Source organism: Tubulanus polymorphus, chromosome 4 (genome assembly GCF_964204645.1).
Source record: "Tubulanus polymorphus chromosome 4, tnTubPoly1.2, whole genome shotgun sequence".
Classification (NCBI taxonomy): Eukaryota; Metazoa; Nemertea; class Palaeonemertea; order Tubulaniformes; family Tubulanidae; genus Tubulanus; species Tubulanus polymorphus.
The window spans coordinates 23,531,811-23,551,687 of NC_134028.1; the positions used below are offsets into that span (position 1 = coordinate 23,531,811).

A 19,877-nucleotide genomic window follows, 5' to 3' on the forward strand; every position below is an offset into this window, starting at 1 on the left:
GCTATTCCTCGTCGTACTTATTTTCAACGCGATCATATCACGGGAATTTCTGACGCATTATTGGATGCTCTGTAATATCCTCGGTATTTCTACTCATTATCTCTGGTTCGTCGTGTTCTCTTGGACCACTGTGATCAGTTACGATACGTTCCACGCGTTCAGCAATTCAACAGTCGCCGAGAACTCGCAGAAGCTCCTAAGATATCGCTACTATTGTATATTTGCGTGGTTATTCCCGCTTTTCCCCATATTCATATTCTCCGCAATAACCTTCGCGTTACCCGATACTGGATTCAAATACGCCGACCAACGAAAGAGAATTTGTTGGATCTCAAATCGGCTGCAACTTGTGTGTACATTTCTGTCTCCGATTTTAATTCTATGTTTAATTAATTTGATCTACTATGTGTTAACTCTGCGGGCTATATTCAAGGCGAAGAAAGCCGCCAGTTCGGCTCGATCCAATCGCGATAAAAGTTATTTATTCATCGTCAAACTTTCATTGATAATGGGTCTGACGTGGTGTCTCGGTTTATTGGTTTCGATGTTCGATTCTGAAATACTTCGTATTTTCTATACGACGTTCAACGGGTCCCAGGGATTCCTCATTTTTGCTTGCTTCGTGTTGAGACCGAAGGTTTTTCGCTTGTATCGACGACTTTTTGAAACGTGTTGCAATAACAACGGTGTCAAGTAACATTGTTATAATAGTCCCAATAAATTGATTTAGATTTTGAAGCATCTTCATCTTTTTCCGGGCGTGAAAATTTGGTATATTTAAAGAGGTTCGTCTTCAACAAGGCTTTGAGTAGTTGTTTATAAAGGATCAATGGTTCAATGTCTCGCCAAACAACGCGAAGTAAAATGTTACACTATATAAACATTTAATTGATAGAAAATTGTCTCGATTTTATTCAGTGTAAACCTTTAATGTCTTTTATTAAAACGACCTCATACCTCGACTAAGTCTTAAGACGCCAAGGTTTTCGCTTGTATCGGCAACTTCTTGAAACGTGTTTGAACAACGGCGTTAATTAATGTTTTTATAATAGTGTTTAGTTTGGAACGATATGAAAAAGAATAACGATAAACAATTTCAAAACTACGACTAATCAGCGATGTAATAAAATCTCGTTAAAACGATTTCATTTTCAAGTATATCCTTATCTTTTCCGGGCTTTAGATTGACATATTCTAACGAGGACTTTGAGTAGTTGTTAAAAAATGTACTGTTCAAAGTGATAGACAACAAACAGAATATGACATGCCAGTAATGAGACAGAACATTAGAAATTGGTTCGAACAAAAAGGCATTTATTTGTGAACAAGATAGTTAGAAAAATGTACAGTATAAAATCTGTGTGGCAGTTACAATAAAAAATCTACAATGCATGAATATTATGTACACGGGGGAGGGGCGTGTAGGTCTTATTTTAACGACACATGAATGAACTGATGAAGACGCTTTGATGCGGCGCGATTCTGTCGTCGAGTTCATCGTTATGAGAGTTGATGAAAATATGCGCTAAACCGTTTCGTCGATGCTTGAAACGAACCTGACTTTTCACCGATTCGTTTTCGATATCCAGCTTCGCCATGTGACTTAGAATTTTACCGACATTCGCGGTTCGTTCGTCCAATGACGCCGACTGAATTTGATTCAAGTACAGAATTTCGTCCCGGGTTAAACCGTCGTGAACGTTCGCTAATGCGTTTCGACGATAGTTCAAATGGATACCGCGCAACACGCTGGATTTAATCCCACGTCGTTTATCCAGATCGACGCTTTTGACGCTCTGTAAATAATTAATCTGTGCGTTCGATAATCCCTGGTATATATCGGCGACGGCCTTGCGACGCGACGGTTCACGTTGCGCGCGCTTCGTACGATGTTGTTTCGATAAATCGCTGGGACTTGCCGAACGTGCGGGCGCTTTCATGTCGTAACAGATTAAATGATTTATTTCTACATTCGATAGTCCGTCGTAGATGTCGGCCATCGCTCCGCGACGTCGGCGTTGCCCAGTTGGTATCATTACGCGAGAATTACACCTCATATTCTCACAACTCGGCGATCCGTCGTCCTCATCGAGTTTTTCACGCGTTCGGACATTATTCTGCACACTGTTGATGGTGAAATGACAAGATATTTCCGTCAATTTTTTTCTCCTTTCTGTCGCCGACAGCGAACTCGTCTTAATTCTCCCGTCGACACTTCGTTTTCTGATCTGACGGTTTCTTTCATCGACCTAAAATAGATGAATAATTTTGTCAAAATGCAAGGTCCTATAGCAGGGTCCCTACGTATCAGTCATTCCAGAATTAAAGGCATTTTCAATGAGAAATTTTCAAATATCGAGTAGTGTATGCATCACTTTCATATCTCAATTACTGTCGACACCTCGTAAATCAGTACTGTTTATCTTAGTAAACCATTTAATTCGGCGGACTCATCATGTATAATAACTAGGCCAATATCTAAAATTTTCTAATTGCCAATTTCTCAGAATCCAAGGAGTATTCAACGACTTTTTGGGCATTTTGCTTAAATTCAAGTACCTTGAAAAATATTTTTGGTTTTGAAGGAGTTTTCAAGTAATCAAGGAGTTGTAGTGACCCTGTATAGGGACAAATAACGTGATACACCGTGGTCCGGAAATCCCTAAGCGTGATGGGGATTAACCAATAAAAATTACCCGGGATAAAACACATGATATAATCACTCTTGTATTCGAGAGGTTTTTGTCTTATATTTCTAGTGATTGCATTGTGGATTGCATCTAGGCGCGACAAGCATTGTGTAAACATCGACATTTTCATTCGTCAGAAATGTCATGCAAGTTATGCACATTTTGTAAAACACTTTAAAAAACAAAGCTCGTTGCTATATATATATATATATATATATATATATATATATATATATATATATATATATATATATATATATATATATATATATATATATATATATATATATATATATATATATATATATATATATATATATATATATATATATATATATATATATATATATATATATATATATATATATATATATATATAACATATTATATAATATAATTTTTATATAACCAGGAACATATTACATAAAAATTATATAATTTTTATATAATATGTTCCTTGTTATATAATATGTTATATGATAATGGTTTATATACATTGAATATGATTGATTTGTATTCGTGTCCAGCTGCAGGCGATGTACACTATGTGAAATGTACACTATGTGAAATGATCCATAGAATCTAGTAATTGTCACCGAGTTTTAATTATAGGGCGTTTTGACGCAATCATATTGATGACTAATTACTACCGAGTTGAGGTGTGGATCAAGAGTGACAATATGCACCATACTCTAATACATATACCATCTGCTGAGCTAGGAAACATAACCTCAGGCTACTATACTGACAAGTGATTTTAGAGATCAATTAAAAGCCAAAATCAATACGAACGATTCGAGGCTATAGAGCCCACGATGAAATGGACGTAAATATTAAGAGAATACCTCAATGATAACGAATAGATAAAGGCCGAAATGTATCCTAGAGCTAGTAGTTTATTCGACGTTCGTTTCGACTATATTCTAATAGTCATATTCAGGATTTTTATGGGATTCGCTATATGTCACAACATGGATATAGTGTCTTACTCCATATATCTTACTCTTATTAATCATTGCAATGTGAAATGGAAGAATTGAAATTAAGTTAACGAGCGTGAGAAGGTCATTTAAACGGATGAAACATCGGGTAATAAATCTCTTTCGGCTAATAGTATTTAGCCGAAACGTTGCTCAAAATATATACTCTTCTTTTCAAGAATTTGTCATCTTCGACTGAATCAACGTAGGATTTCTCTACATCTACTACATCTACATAGGATACTGCATCTGAACCGCGATCGCGCGTGTATCTCTCTTCATCTCTTTCACAAAGTGACTAAAAACAATTCATATAGCTTCTACGTACCGAATGGTTACAACTTGTCATCATCAGTGGCAAATTTCGTAGATGTTCTATCTCATCTTTAGTAAGGTCCTTGTAAATATCGTCTAGAGCGTTTCTCCTCATCGTGTTTCCCAGTTGTGTCTGATAAAGCGACTGCGCGCTGAGTGCTATGTGTTGTACACAGTGGACACCAGTTTGAATGGCTCTCTAAGTCGCTCAGTTGATTTGTTGATATCGTCCAGTCAGCGGTCGTTGACACGATACAAACTGTAAATCGACCTTGAAACTCACCTGAATTAGTTGACGAATGTGACCTCTGAGGCGGAATTAGTAGTTTGTCATGTGTTATGTAAATGACGTAGACGGATTAGGCAACTGGCGCTCAAGCGTTTTCTTTCAATCCCATTTGAAATTAATTTTGACCATTGTATCTATTATTACTTATATCCCCGATTAGAAGTGATCATAGATTGAATCATGTACAACATTATGGAAACGGGTTTATTAGCCAACTAAACACAGTCAATTCACATCTAACAAACGCGTTGATGTAGTTTCTATTTGCTTCCCTCCATGGTCACGATTCATGAAAAAAAAAATAAACCATCGTTACTAATCAATGCAAATCGATGACACAGCCCTGATCGAATACGCACAATTCTATCGCTTCAGTTCCGCGTAGATCATACGAACATCTTTTTCAAGTTAGCTTTAGTTTTTGCGAGCAGATCTAGAGAAAAAATCTAGATGAGTTTGTTGGGAATTTCTGTCGTGGTTGTTTTAGTGGCTCATGTAACGACTTGCTGTGAATCAAATAGCTCCGTTAAAGGTAAGATTGGTCCATTCCTATGTACATGATTTATAGTTGTCGAATTTAATATAGTGTGTCTAGTTTTATCTCAGGGCATAGTGAACTCGATAATTGCTGGGCTTGGGACTATGTTGCCGCGGTACCATCAGGAAACGACACATTTCTATGGAAACGACCGTGTGGAAATATACTGTTATTGAAGGCAGGTGCGTAAATAGCCCATAAACCATTCAATTGTTATGAATGTATATAATAGTGATATGAAATGTCATTTCTTCATCTCCGTCGCATTAATAATTACATTCATATACTCATTAACCAGTCTGCGAAGCTGTTGCAAACCAGGATATTAGTGTGATCGGACTGGCAACGAATCACTTGACGTTCAAGACTTTCAAGCCACCCCGAATATTATGTTTTCCGCTGTTTGGAGACACGTCAGGTGCCAACAAAGTTTGGATAAAACTGGAGCCGAATATGTATGACGTGGTTCGGCCCATTTCGGACGTTATTTCGGACATAAATGTCAAGAATGTCATGATAATATACGAAACTGGATACGAAGGTCTCGATTCAACATTCGGTCGAAATTTGATTTTGAGAGACGGACAAATTTTGAAAATTAGATCTTCCGATCTCTTTCAGAAATAGTCAAACTACTCGCAAGAAACCTATCAAGAATTTTCATAAGCACCACAACGAGCCGTTTCTATCCAGGTGCAAACACTTCAAAGCTATTGGCGTCAGTGATGTTTAAAACATTCGTAGTTTTAGCGGACAGCCATCTTGAAAAACTGTTACACGTGGCTTCAAACCACGGTTTATTGAAAAATCATATTTACTGGATCGTCGCTTCTGTTACTGGTGCGCCGAGAACAGAGCAAGCATCCCTGCCTACTGGTTGTAATATATTGCTTGTGTATTTGAAAATTCGGACTTCTACGGAGATTCCCGTCACTAGACAAATACTAGCCATGCCTCAGAGTTTCTCAGCAAACCAAACAGAATGCTTTCGCGAATTTCCAAAAAAGACCACTTTATTCTATATTTCTCAGGTATGCACCAGTGAATCCTTTTCCCAAGTATATGTAAACTGGAAGTTGTGGTTCAAAACTTACTTAGAAACCAAAGTGTTCAGTGCTTTTTTCAACATTTAATCCGGAGCAACGCATTTGAACTTTTGTTTCATCATAGTTTTACATAGAAATACAAATGACCATGATTATTCTCTTTCCAAAAGGCAAACTTATCCTCAACAGATGTAAAATGGGAGATTCAACTGGAAAGCGCATATTCATCGGACAATCATACAAAATTCCAATCCGTCGCGACTGATTGGGCAAGACATGAAAAACTAACTGTATATCAAGCATTTCCTAACAAATTCAAAGGTTTTGATGGAAAGCAGTTAACTATTGTAACTTTACAGGTAAAATATATCGGCTATAAACAATCGCTAAATTAAAGACATTGATACATTTCATCTCGTACATGTTCGATTGACTTTGCAGACGGCTGCGTTCATGGTAAAGAAGTACGACAATCTAACAGATACAGTTCGTTGGGACGGCCTTTCATTCGAGATCGTGAAAGAACTCGCGTCTCAGTTAAACTTTACGTAAGTCACCGCGAACCTCTGTATTTCATCGCCGCGTGTCTTGCATTTGCTTTTACGGATGGTTCATCTATGTAGATATAGAGTATTCGAGGTTCCAGATGGTAAATGGGGCGATATTGGAGAAAACGGTGAATGGAATGGTATGGTTGGAGTTGTGAAGAGAGGGGTAAACGTATTTATACAACACCAGTTTTTTATCACAAATAACCTTTTTATATCATATGGATTTAAGGGCACTTCCTCAGCCTTCATTTGAAATACAAGGTCTCAGTGCGTACCTGGATGAATTGCATGTCTATGAACTCATATTTTGGGGCAGCAGATTTTGCCCTTGGTCCATTTATTATCAATTCAATGAGGTCAACAGTTATATACAGTCATAAATCTCTACAACAGTTGCTCGTCATAAATGGTCTTAATATCATAATGGGTTTAAATACATCTTTCTTCAGCTTTGACTTGAAGTACCCAAACGTGCGCACCTGCTAAGTACGACAACTGCACGATATATTTCCTTCGGGATGCCTGGCCTATGGGAGCTTGTCTATATCTGATCGATGAGCTCCTATTTTGGGACAGATATTGGCGTAAATAACCGGAATTTGAATGCGTTAACTATTTTAGGAGGCAGATTTTGCTGTTGGCCCATTTACTGTCAATTCATTGAGGTCAACTGTTATAGACTATGTGCCATACGCTTCGGATGGTATTGGTATGCTACTTAAGAAACCAACAGAACGAAACAAAGCTTTCAAAATATTTAAACCACTGAACATCTCCGTGTGGATGTCTATACCGGCAACGATGTTTTTGGCGTGTTTTGTCATCTACGTGGTGGCTTATTACAGTCCATTCGATCGTCGACAATTGGCTAAAAGATGGAAACGTAAATGCGCTCGAAAAGCTGCCAAAAAGAGTAGCGCAACGAACACGATTTGGCTTGGATTTGGAACATTTCTAGAACAAGGTAAATGTTGACATATTTGACTTAACTTGAAAAATACTCAGGCCCAATACATTTTCCTTTATACACAGGAGCTGATTTCTATCCGAAAGCGCAGTCGGGTCGAATAATTGTGATGTTTTGGTGGTTTTTCACAATCATCATTTTAGCCACGTACACGGCCGACTTGGCCGCATATCTGACCGTACCGGATATACCAGCTCCACTGAGGACGCTTGAAGAGTTAGTTAATCAGGACACTATCCGACCTATCATAGCCGACGGAGGGAGCACTCTAACGTTAATGAGGGTAGTGTCACTATTCTTATCTGTACATACGTACATTTTGCATTTGTTTTAAGAATGAGTCTTTTTGTTCCATGCTACAGACATCTAAAAAAGGAACGACCTATAGGAGAATCGGGGAGATGATTGAGAAGATGGGTATGCCGTACGTAGGCACTATCGATCAAGCGTTTTCAAACGGGCTTATGGAACAAGGAACCTGGGCCGCATTGGCCGATTATAATTCTCTCAACTTCATCAAAAATGAAAACTGTGGCAAATACGTGTTCGCTGATGAAAGGTACAACGTAGCAGGCGTAGGGCTGGTCATTCCGAAAAATGCTTACTTTAAAGAAGCATTCATAAAAAGGTAACGAAGAAACATTTATTCATATTTCAATTTCATCTTTAAGGCCATGTCTACTAAAGAGAATTTTAACAAATATATTGACAGTGTAAACAGAATGCTGGAAGCTGGCCTGGTGAAAAGATGGACCGATAAATGGAACAGCATCAATTCGAAATGTTTCGAAGAGAAGGACTCGAACTTGGAACGGCCTATAGATACCGAGTCGATAGTTGCTCTTCTGGTCATACTAGCCGCATGTATGATTCTTGGTGGTCTCTCTTTATTAGTTGAAATAATCTTCATAAAATGTGGCTTTCAGTTACCGAGTATTTGCCGACATATACATCACAAATACAAGACCGAACAGGAAGAAATATCCATTACCGAAACTAATGGAAGAGATGTATTTTGGACAAGCGCGAACCTTTATTGAAAGATGATATGTATTATTAACAATATCCGCATGATTTTTGTCAGTTTGTTTGCATGTATCCCTTATAGGAATCGTCTTCACAAAAGTGCAACGATGTTGCAAGTTTCAACATGCTTGACTATCTTTTTATGAATTGTTTTCACAATGTCATTGTTACTCAATGCCATTCCATGTCGACCCTCCATTAGGTGAACCTTCAGTGTTTCCGCGGGAATTATCACTTCTGTAAAAAGAAAATATCGTAAGTTATACCATCCAAGGTGTCTTGGTTAACTAATTCTGTCTAAGAATACTAGATTAGAATGATTTAGTTGTCCGCAGTATGCACATGCCTTAGGGCAGTTAACTTTCATGTAGCCGGTATAGGTTGGATCTTTGCAAAAATGTAGTGACGTTTTACAAGTCTCAAATTTGTTCACACATTCATCTATAGGGAAAATATGTAAAACATATTCATACCCTCATACACTGGAATAAGTACTTACGTATGTGTCAAGTAAGTTGTCGAAACAAGTATCCTTTACTTCCATTCCAAGTGGGTTGTGTTACTTCATTTCCAGAACCACTTGTTCTCTGCCCACTAAAAACAAACATTATATACAGCTCAACTAACTCTACAGCGGTTTATGGGAAACACCTTTTCTATTACCCGCAGAATCCACACGATTTTGCATAGTTGTTCTTCCATAATCTTTATAGGAATATTCCTTGCAAAAGTCCAACCAAATTTTACAGCTTGCAAAATAATCAACACATTCTAAAACTCTCAATAAATCACTGATTGCAAGATAAACACTCCTGAATTTGCTCTTCTTGTATTTTTAACTAGAAAGACACGATTTGATTAATCAAACATGGCGGGTTCAAACTCGATACGGGAAATCACCTTGTCTGACGTATCAATATTGCCCCTCGTATTTCAGGCGGATATAAGGCAATTGGCTTTCCGGCGTTTCCTATCAATCCGATTTGAAATTATCACTGTTATTCTATTTTTGAATCATGATTTAAATAAATTCACCGTGCATGCAATATTGATGTATATATTAACATGACTTATATCCCCGATTAGAATTGATCATGGATTGAATCATGTACAACATTTATATGGAAACGTATTTGTGAGCCAACTAAACACAGTCAATTCACATTGTAACAAACGCGTTGATAGTTTCTATTTGCTCTCCCCCATGGTTACGATTCATGAAAATAAAAACCACATCGTTACCAATCAATGCAAATGACGCAGCCCTGATCGAATCAGCATAATTCGTGGACATCGTTTTGTACGCAACACGGGCATCGCTTCTGTTCGAGTGGATCATATACAAGGTCATTTTTTCACGTTTGCTTCAGTTTTTGCAAGCAGATCTAGAAAAAAATTCAGATGGGTTTGTTGGGGATTTCTATCGTGGTTGTATTACTGGTCCATGTAACGACCTGTTGTGAACAAAATGGCTCCGTTAAAGGTGAGATTGGTTAATTCCCATGTATATGATTCGTAGTTGTCGAATTTAATATAATGTGTCTAGTTTTACATAAGGGTATAGTGAACTCGATTGCCGAGCTTTGGTCTATGTTACCTCATTTGGTACCACGAAAAAATCAGGAAATGACACATTTCTGTGGAAACGACCGTGTGGAAATATACTGTTATTGAAGGCAGGTGCGTAAATAGCCCATAAACTATTCAATTGTTAAGAATGTATGTATAATGTCGCATTAATAATTACATTCATATCTCATTAACCAGTCTGCGAAGCTGTTTCAAACCGGGAAATTAGTGCGATCGGACTGGCAACGAATCACTTGACGTTCAAGACTTTCACGCCACCCCGTATATTATGTTTTCCGCTGTTTGGAGACATGTCGGGTGCCAACAAAGTTTGGGTTAAACTGGAGCCGAATATGTATGACGTGGTTGGGCCTATTTCGGACGTTATTTCAGACATGAATGTCAATAATGTTATGATAATATACGAAACTGGATACGAAGGTCTCGATTCAACATTCGGTCGTAATTTGATTTTGAGAGACGGACAAAATTTGAAAAATTAGACCTTCCGATCTCTTTCAGAAATAGTCAAACTACTCGCAAGAAACCTATCAAGAATTTTCATAAGCACCACAACGAGCCGTTTCTATCCAGGTGCAAACGCTTCAAAGCTATTGGCGTCAGTGATGTTTAAAACATTCGTAGTTTTAGCGGACAGCCATCTTGACAAATTGTTTCACGTGGCTTCGAACTATGGTTTATCGAAAAATCATATTTACTGGATCGTCGCTTCTGTTACTGGTGCGCCGAGAATAGAGCAAGCATCCCTGCCTACTGATTGTAATATATTGCTAGTGTATTTGAAAATTCGGACTTCTACGGAGATTCCCGTCACTAGACAAATACGAGCCATGCATCAGAGTTTCTCAACAAACCATACAGAAGATAAATGCTTTCGCGAATTCACAAAAAGGACCTTTATTTTCTATATTTCTCATGTATGCACCAGTGAATCATTTTCCCAAGTATATGTAAACTGGAAGTTGTAGCAAAAATCAATTCTCATTTCAAGACGTTCATAGAAACCAAAGTGTTCTGTACTCATTTCAACCTGTAATTTGAACTTTTGTTTTATCATGGTTTTACATAGGAAACTCTATACTTATGACTATGATTATTCTCTTTTGAAAAGGCAAACGTATCCTCAGCCGATGTAAAATGGGAGATTCAACTGGAAAGCGCATATTCATTGGACAATCATACAAAATTCCAATCCGTCGCGACTGATTGGGCAAGACATGAAAAACTAACTGTAAATCAAGCATTTCCTAACAAATTCAAAAGTTTCGACGGGAAGCAGTTAACTATTGTAACTAAACAGGTAAAATATATCGACTATAATTCATCACTGAACTAGAAAAATCGATAGATTCCATACGGTACCTGTTCGGTTGACTTTGCAGACAGCTGCGTTCATGGTAAAGAAGTACGACAATCTAACAGATACAGTTCGTTGGGACGGCTTTTCATTCGAGATCGTGAAAGAACTTGCGTCTCAGTTAAACTTTACGTAAGTCACCGCGAGCCTCTAACGCGCCATCCCTTTCATTCGCTTTAACCGATGGTTCATCTTTGCAGATATAGAGTTTTCGAGGTTCCAGATGGTAAATGGGGCGATATTGGAGAAAACGGAGAATGGAATGGTATGGTTGGACTTGTGAAAAGAGGGGTAAGCAAATTCATACAACAGTTGCTTACAATAAATGTCCGTTATGTTTCATAATGGGTTCAAAGGCATCACAATCATTGACTTTAACTTGAAGTGTACGTACCTTCCCTCGGGGTATCCGGCCTATGGGTGCTTGCCATGTTCCTGGCCGATGAGCTCCTAATTTGGGACGGATATTGGGGTATATAACTGATATTTGATTCCGTTAACTATTTTAGGAGGCAGATTTTGCTGTTGGTCCATTCATTGTCAATTCATTGAGGTCAACTGTTATAGACTATGTGCCATACGCTGAGGACGGTGTTGGTATGCTACTCAAGAAACCAACAGAACGAAACAAAGCTTTCAAAATATTCAAACCACTGAACATCTCCGTGTGGATGTCTATACCGGCAACGATGTTTTTGGCGTGTTTTGTCATCTACGTGGTGGCTTACTACAGTCCATTCGACCGTCGACAATTGGCTAAAAGATGGAAACGTAAATGCGCTAGAAAAGCTGCTAAAAAGAGTAGCGCAACGAACACGATTTGGCTTGGATTTGGAACATTTCTAGAACAAGGTAAATATTTGAAAAAGGAACGACGGTTATTTCTAAATTTGAAGGGCCCAAGACTTTTTCCTTTATACACAGGAGCTGATTTCTATCCGAAAGCGCAGTCGGGTCGAATAATTGTGATGTTTTGGTGGTTTTTCACAATCATCATTTTAGCCACGTACACGGCCGACTTGGCCGCATATCTGACCGTACCGGATATACCAGCTCCACTGCGGACGCTTGAAGAGTTAGTTAATCAGGACACTATCCGACCTATCATACCTGATGGAGGAAGCACTTTAACGTTAATGAGGGTAGTTTCATTATTCTAATCTGTGTACATATGTTGTGTATTCTAATAATTAGTTTCAACTTCTTGTTCAATGCTCCAGACATCTAAAAAAGGAACGACCTATCGTAGAGTCTGGGAGATGATTGAGAAGATGGGTATGCCGTTTGTCAACACTATCGATGACGTATTTACCAACGGGCTTATGGAACAAGGAACCTGGGCCGCATTGGGCGATTATAGTATTCTTAACTATTTAAAAAATGAAAACTGTGGTAAATACGTGTTCGCTGATGAAAAATACAACGTAGGAGGCGTAGGGCTGGTCATTCTGAAAAATGCTTACTTTAAAGAAGCATTCATTAAAAGGTAACAAATTCATTTATATCCCAATTTAAATATTTTCAACCATTGTCTAAACAGAATTTTTAAAAATATGTTGACAGCGTACACAGAATGTTGGAAGCCGGACTGATAAAAAAATGGACCGATAAATGGAATAGCATCAATTCGAAATGTTTCGAAGAGAAGGACTCGAACTTGGAACGGCCTATAGATATCGAGTCGATAGTTGCTCTTCTGGTCATACTAGCCGCATGTATGATTCTTGGTGGTCTCTCTTTATTAGTTGAAATAATCTTCATAAAATGTGGCTTTCAGTTACCGAGTATTTGCCGACATATACAGCACAAATACAAGACGGAACAGGAAGAAATATCCATCACCGAAACTAATGGAAGAGATGTATTTTGGACAAGCGCGAACCTTTATTGAACGATGATATGTATTATTAACAATATCCGCATGATTTTGGACAGTTTGTTTTCATGTATCCCTTATAGGAATCGTCTTCACAAAAGTGCAACGATGTTTTACATGTGTCGAAGTTGTCCACACATTCTGAAACAAAATTTCAACATGCTTGACTATCTTTTTATTAATTGTTTTCACAATGTTATTGTTACTCACTGCCATTCCATGTCGATCCTCCAGTAGTTGAACCTCCAGTGTTTACACCGGAATTATTACTTCTGTAAAAACAAAATATCGTATGACTTCCAAGGTGTCTTGGTCAATTAATGATGTCTAAAAATAGCTAGAATAATTTAATTACCCGCAATATCCACAGGCCTTCGGGCAGTTAACTTTCATGTAGCCGGAATAGGTTGGATCTTCACAAAAATGTAGTGATGTTTTACAAGTGTCAAAATTGTCCACACATTCTACGTATATGGTGAAAATATAAGTAAAATATGTATATACACCCTCGCACACTGGAATGAGTACTTAGGTATCAACTAAATTATCCTTACTTCCATTCCAAGTGGGCTGTGTTACTTCAGTTCCAGAACCACTTGTACTCTGCCCACTAAGAAAAACAAATTTATAAAGCTCAACTTGTACAGCGGTTTATGGGAAACGCCTTTTCTATTTTCTATTACCTGCAGAATCCACACGATTTTGCACAGTTTTTCTTCATATAATCTTTATAGGAATCATCCTTGCAAAAGTCCAACGAAGTTTTACAGCTATCAAAATTATCAACACATTCTAAAAGGAAACTGTCTAAAATAAACTACTGACTGCAAGATAAACATTCCTGACTTCGTTCGTTTTTATATTTCTAACTACCGGTAGAAAGATACGATAAAAACTTGATTGTTTTCATCATTACGTTGGACTTTGTTTTACGTACTTTCGTTGTAGCGGAGTTCCACAGTTGTAGGACATCCATAGTATTTTTGTACCATTAAAACATCGCGATCGTGCAGTTTACGGCTGCCGATTTTGGCTTTTCTGTCTTTTGGCTCCATAGTTGGACGGCCATTCGCACTGCAAAGTGAAGTAAGGCTTTTACTGAGAAATCATTTTCTCTACGATTCGACTCTATAATAGTATATACGGTACCTGAATGCGTATTTACCATAATGCATTAGAGACCCGTAAGTGTATGGGAGATCTAGGTTGTTCGTATTATCTCGGTTGAAATTGTTGATCATCGCTAAAAAAAACGATAGCAATTTGATTAATTGAACAGTATGTATTGTAGAAGGATTTATCATGGTCGGCTCAAAATAGATAGAATCGCGTAGTTCGGACGACACATCCAATGGAGATTCGATCTAAGTCAAGTTAGTGCATTGATGAAACAACTTTCGGCCCCGGCCAAAGGTTTAAAAACTGAATGACGCACTTGGGTGGATATTTTCCCAATTGATGGTGATGTACTCGTCTCGATCTGAGCGTGATTGTTCGTGTATGAATCCTAGCGCGTGTAGAAACTCGTGTTGTATGATCCCCTCGTTCAGACACCCGGCTCGCTGGTCCAGAGACATATCTTGCATACCGCCGGTCATTCCTACTTTTGAGTAGCACCTGAAGAAAATACAGCATTTGACTTCTAGAGTATACTGCGAACTACCAGGCGTGGATCTAGGGGGTCTTACTGGTCTTCTGGAAGACCCTCGAAATTCTTAAGTGCCGTAAAAAAAACTTTTGCTCGCAAAACAATTTCATGACTCAAAATGCAGGAAACGGCTTCAAATCAGTGCTGGAATCTCAAAATTTTCTGGGGGGAATCAGACCCTCCGGCCCCGGAAGGGCTTCGCGCTGAAGCAGTGTTGGTCTCCGGGTGCGCTGCGCTCGGTGTTATCAGTGCCCTTTTCTTTTATGTATGCCCCTAAAATTCTGAGAAGACCCTCAGATTTACCCCTAGATCCGCCCCTGAATACCTTGCAATTCAATCGTTGAACCAGGGATTTTTTGGAAAAGAATCGCCATTATCTGCCTTTTAGATAAACAAATCATTTTTAGCCCACGCATGAGAATAAAATTGCAATGTTTTGATGATGATAACCAATCTAAACCTTTAAACTGCCCCTTACCCCCTGGCGTTGATGATTCTTATGTAATTTGCTTCGTTAGTCCTCTCTTTGAATTGTATGCAGTTTGATTGAAGACGAGCTTCCAGCGACTTCAGACTTGCACGAATTTTCTTTTGGGCAGTTTTCCCTATATATTAGAAAATATTTGAAAATAGAACATGTGGTACTACAGAAATAGAATAATCATGATGATGGAACCGTTGTCTTACCTACAAGGCTCACATCGTAGTACACAATTCCATTGGGCCACTTAGTCAATCCGACCAACGCGTTTCGGAACTAGCAAAGGATAAATGATATAGAATTGTCTCGCAGGACTCGTTAATGACTGCAATATTTTTTCTGAAATTTTGAAACTTACAGATGCACGATCACTGATGACGATATCACCTTCGAATTTACCAGAAAACTCTTCGGCATGTTCTCCTAGGAATAGAAGGGTAATCGCGATTTGAAAGCGTGAAGAAACTGATTTAGTATCACGACCCAGTTAAACTGAATTGATGGAGCTATAATGCAAATCTACGAAATGTTTGTCATTGAAAGAACTTACTCTTGTATGCTTCGAATTCCGGGTTTATCTACGAAAAAAAAATAATAGACTTAGATAGATTTTCGTAGGAATTAAACTTTGAATTTTGTTGAAATACACATACCTTCGAGTATACAACTGCCCAGGATAGAATGAATATAACTGAAGAATAATACATTTTGACTGTCGTTAAGTCAGTCGTAAATTCTCTGATGAGGGATTGATAGAGCTAAAATTTAATCAGATAATGATCAAGTTATGTCATGTCAGAGGGAAGCGCGACATGACTTATCAAATTCAGACAGCACGTTTACAATGAACCAGTACGCTATGACCGACCTTCGTATCAGTATTCCAGAATTAGCACATCCGCTGACACAGCTTGACCACTTTCCCAAATTTACTGGGTTTCCCATGTTTTAAAACATAGTTAACCATCAGGGTATATTTTTTCGTTTGAAATTTTACAGCTTATTGATCTTTCGTGAATCACCTATGGGTTAAGAAACGCGTGGTCAATTGCATATCTGGTTTTAGCCAGAATTTGTAAAATTTCCAAATTGTTTCTTGATTCTTCTAATTCCCTAATATAAGTTTTCCGGGTCAGTGGCCACCCTGTGAAAGCAGTCATTCCCATCAGCGCCTCACAAGCATTCCACAGATAAAATACACACATTGCAATTAATGAGCATAACTTTAGGAACGATCGTTTATTTCAAATTTCACAAATATTTACATTCAATCATAGTTTCCTGTAAATATGACAGATCACAATTTATACATAACATATCATCAAACCTTCAATCATCGGTATCAAAACATTTGTCTTTTACCGGTATTTACAAGTTTATAAGTTCAATTATCCGAGACAGACTTTGTCGTCATTGTATTCTAATTCGACAGCAGGTACATCGGTTATTGCATAATTATATATACATGTATCATAATCAAACTACTGGTTTATAGAAACTAAGATTATTTTAAAACTATTTGTCGTGATTATCATTTCATACTAACCACTGATGAAACACTATATCCGTGTTGTGATGATAATCTATAATAGACTCCCAAAATAATCTTATCTAGAGCTAGCAGTAGATGGAATTATTTTCAGCCTTTTTATTTTCTTTCCATTATTGTGGGATGATTCTATACACATTATCGTCACAACACGGATATAGTGTTCTAACATTGGTCATTCTTAAGTCATCTCTCACTGAATGGATCTCCTTGATTACTTCTCGAAAATTCCTGTTTATTTAAGAAACTCTTTCTAGGACCTCAAATCTCCTCTCATTATTTGAGAAATTACGTTAAACTCAACTTTAAATGAATCGAATTAGTAATTGATTTTAATTCATAGAAAATCCCAGAATAATCATGAAAAAATAATATCAAGTCCAGAAATGTTTCCTTGAGTTAGTATTCTAATACTCATCTTTATCTTCCGTTACGGCTGCGGGATTCTCTACAAATCGTATCATCAATTTCAGGAATTCTTCAATCATCGATAATTTATTTGACGCGCGTATTTGTGTCGAGAATGGCGAGAAAATCTCTCAGTTGTTGCACATAAAAACCTTGTTCTTTCACGCGAGGCAGAACGAACGGTTGGATACTATTATTTATCAGATACATTTTCAGTTCATGCACGGTTTCGCTAGCGTCCTCGAAACCGTCGTGCTGCAGAGTTGGAATCGGTGAACTCTGCCGCGTGAAATCAGTCGATGGATCTTCCGCGTCATCGATGTCGGAAATAGTAACGGTATCGTCGGAATCATCTGAACTCGACACATCGGAGATTTCCGGACTACTGTCTACGACCTTAGTCACCGACGGTCCAGACACGGATGAGCGAGATAATACAGAGTTCCTCATTACAACCGGACTCGGTGGACTGTTCGCGGGTTCCGGTAATCGAAGACTCTTGTTATCATTTTCATTTGGTTTATCTATAAAGCTTTCGTTGCTTTGGAAATTGAACTTTTTCATGATCACTTCGCTCGAAGCGTACCAAACAGGACTCTCCGGGGGAGGTGTCGGTTGCGCTGGTTTTCTAACGAGCGTACTGAGTTTCTCGGATTTTTTACTCATCTGCGTGTAAAACGTGCTTTGGCTTTCGCTCGAATCCCACGGTTCGGAATAAACTGTAACCAGTCTATCGTTGCTACTCGCTTCGTTGAATCGTGGCACGCCGTCGGTTAGCGTCGCCGTGACGTAGTTCGCGTTCTCTTGAGATTGTTCCTGATTTTGGAATCTGAAATATAGAAACCGTATGAAAACTAGATCTGAAAGCGGCGCTAGTGTACGGTATACGTTTCTTCAGGAATCTTACCTCATTGAAGCCTTCGATTCATTAATCGCGATCTGTAGACAGGAAATCCATTTCGAACATTCTTCATGACTCGATGTATTCTGAAATCATTTCTAACAATTTAACCGATTACCGGTAAGTTGCAAAGCACTTGAAATATCAATTCAAAACTTTTTACAGTCAACATTATGTAATTTTCAAGTGACCTGAATTGATTTGATACGCTATATAGGACAGAGTACAAATTCCTAGCATATCAATGCAGTTCACCTGAAAATGACATTATGTAAACATGGAAGAATAACCACACATTGAGAACAGATGATAAGTGTGAAACCAGCTATATACAGAATTTAAGATTAAAAATTAATTTCATTTATCAAGAATTGAAATGAAAATACACAACATTTCGAACTCTCACCAGAGATTTTATCACAAGGCGTGAGGGAATAACTAGAAAAGAGGGGCAACTGGTTTTCCCCTGTATATAAACTCCTCATTTCTAGTGATTTCCATTTGATAAATAAGAATTGTTTCTCATCGTTTAAATTCTGTATAAATTTGGTTTTAAACTTATTAAAATGTAAACATGTCAAAATGTCATGTCTTGATGTCTTTTCTATTTCTGACTAATCATTCTTTACATCAGTTCATGGATAAAGCCAATAGAAAAATAGTTTTTGGCATAGTGTGGTCTACAGGATCAAACTTACAAATGACCGCCTCTCGCCCTTCATTTGCAAAGTAAAAGCTGTTAATTTCTTAATGGATGAATCTCTATAAACAGCATCAACTTTACTCATATGAATAGGTTCCTTCACGCTGCCGCTATCCTGATTAGAAATTAATATTAAAAAGTTTATATCGATTGACTAATTTTGGCATTTATTTTTGATAACTAATGATTGAATGTTGGACTACCTGACTATTAGAGAAACATAACTGATTATCCTTCAATGTGCACCAGTACCTCTTCCACCTCCATGAAGACATCTATTGTAAACGATATCGAAGGGATCAAACATATTATCCCAATTGAGTATTTTTACAGGCTTTATCTCATTATTGCATTCTCTCATAGGCCTACCTGTGATCTCCCTTTCTTGTCCAGATAGCCAGACATTTGAATTGAAACAGATTCTTTACTGCAATCCATCTTTATTAGTATGTAAGCTTTTTTGTGAATGGTGATGTCAGTGGCCTGGATTGACCTGGGGGTTTTCGAGACCTCTTGAGTCAACAACGTTTTACTTCCTGGTTGTTAAAACCTCATTATGAATACTCCTAGAAGACAAAATACAAATAAAATTGAACTCTAAATCTAGATGAAATTTTACTGCTCCATAAGATGCAGTTTTCACTGATGCCATTGTAGATTAAACGCATTACAGAGGCTAGAAATCAGTTGAAAAACAAAAAATTACCAAGAACCCGGAAGTAAATTGCGATTTTCTCCTTGACCTTGAAGTTATTTGGCCGTGGGCACTTTTCCACCGAATTTTAATTGTATGGAGTCTGTTAATTCCTTTCACTGGATTTATAATACAACAATGACGGCATGGAAAACATATATTCTTAAATCGGTGTCTGGTCCGAGTCTGGGTCTATCTAATGAAGAGAGGTGTAAAGGCTGACTAAAAAATAATTTGAATTTGCAGCAGGTGCGTGTTTAGGGCGCGT

At 37.9% G+C, this 19,877-nt stretch overlaps 5 protein-coding genes across 6 annotated transcripts; 2 read left to right on the plus strand and 3 right to left on the minus strand.

Annotated features, from left to right (window-relative positions):
• Window positions 1–1,315: 1,315 nt before the first annotated feature.
• On the minus strand, window positions 1,316–4,122 carry LOC141904259 (uncharacterized). Its single transcript, XM_074792828.1, has 2 exons — window positions 3,999–4,122; window positions 1,316–2,249 (listed from the first exon to the last, which is right to left on the minus strand). Exons 1-2 carry the CDS (start codon window positions 4,098–4,100, stop codon window positions 1,434–1,436), a joined length of 918 nt encoding a protein of 305 aa, XP_074648929.1. The 5' UTR covers window positions 4,101–4,122; the 3' UTR covers window positions 1,316–1,433.
• A 2,885-nt stretch (window positions 4,123–7,007) lies between these two features.
• Window positions 7,008–8,416, plus strand: LOC141904472 (glutamate receptor 2-like). Its single transcript, XM_074793062.1, has 4 exons — window positions 7,008–7,373; window positions 7,442–7,659; window positions 7,739–8,004; window positions 8,089–8,416. The coding sequence occupies exons 1-4, from the start codon at window positions 7,121–7,123 to the stop codon at window positions 8,414–8,416; spliced, it is 1,065 nt and encodes a 354-aa protein (XP_074649163.1). The 5' UTR covers window positions 7,008–7,120.
• A 1,454-nt stretch (window positions 8,417–9,870) lies between these two features.
• LOC141904473 (glutamate receptor ionotropic, kainate glr-3-like) lies at window positions 9,871–13,240 on the plus strand. Its single transcript, XM_074793063.1, has 8 exons — window positions 9,871–9,885; window positions 11,104–11,292; window positions 11,375–11,481; window positions 11,550–11,640; window positions 11,859–12,201; window positions 12,274–12,491; window positions 12,570–12,835; window positions 12,913–13,240. The coding sequence occupies exons 1-8, from the start codon at window positions 9,871–9,873 to the stop codon at window positions 13,238–13,240; spliced, it is 1,557 nt and encodes a 518-aa protein (XP_074649164.1).
• Window positions 13,224–16,399, minus strand: LOC141904614 (hatching enzyme 1.2-like). 2 transcript variants are annotated; one of them, XM_074793230.1, is made up of 14 exons: window positions 16,223–16,399; window positions 16,008–16,112; window positions 15,905–15,932; window positions 15,713–15,777; window positions 15,561–15,630; window positions 15,352–15,478; window positions 14,661–14,842; window positions 14,375–14,468; window positions 14,163–14,299; window positions 13,909–14,017; window positions 13,780–13,835; window positions 13,581–13,689; window positions 13,436–13,497; window positions 13,224–13,366 (listed from the first exon to the last, which is right to left on the minus strand). In XM_074793230.1, exons 2-14 carry the CDS (start codon window positions 16,059–16,061, stop codon window positions 13,257–13,259), a joined length of 1,203 nt encoding a protein of 400 aa, XP_074649331.1. In that variant the 5' UTR covers window positions 16,062–16,112; window positions 16,223–16,399; the 3' UTR covers window positions 13,224–13,256. The 2 variants fall into 2 exon arrangements, with proteins under 2 accessions (XP_074649331.1, XP_074649329.1); XM_074793228.1 differs by having other exon boundaries at window positions 16,008–16,399.
• Window positions 16,400–16,574: 175 nt separating this feature from the next.
• On the minus strand, window positions 16,575–19,653 carry LOC141904615 (uncharacterized). Its single transcript, XM_074793231.1, has 6 exons — window positions 19,622–19,653; window positions 19,285–19,481; window positions 19,119–19,190; window positions 18,911–19,030; window positions 18,219–18,298; window positions 16,575–18,140 (listed from the first exon to the last, which is right to left on the minus strand). Exons 2-6 carry the CDS (start codon window positions 19,351–19,353, stop codon window positions 17,399–17,401), a joined length of 1,083 nt encoding a protein of 360 aa, XP_074649332.1. The 5' UTR covers window positions 19,354–19,481; window positions 19,622–19,653; the 3' UTR covers window positions 16,575–17,398.
• Window positions 19,654–19,877: the final 224 nt, after the last annotated feature.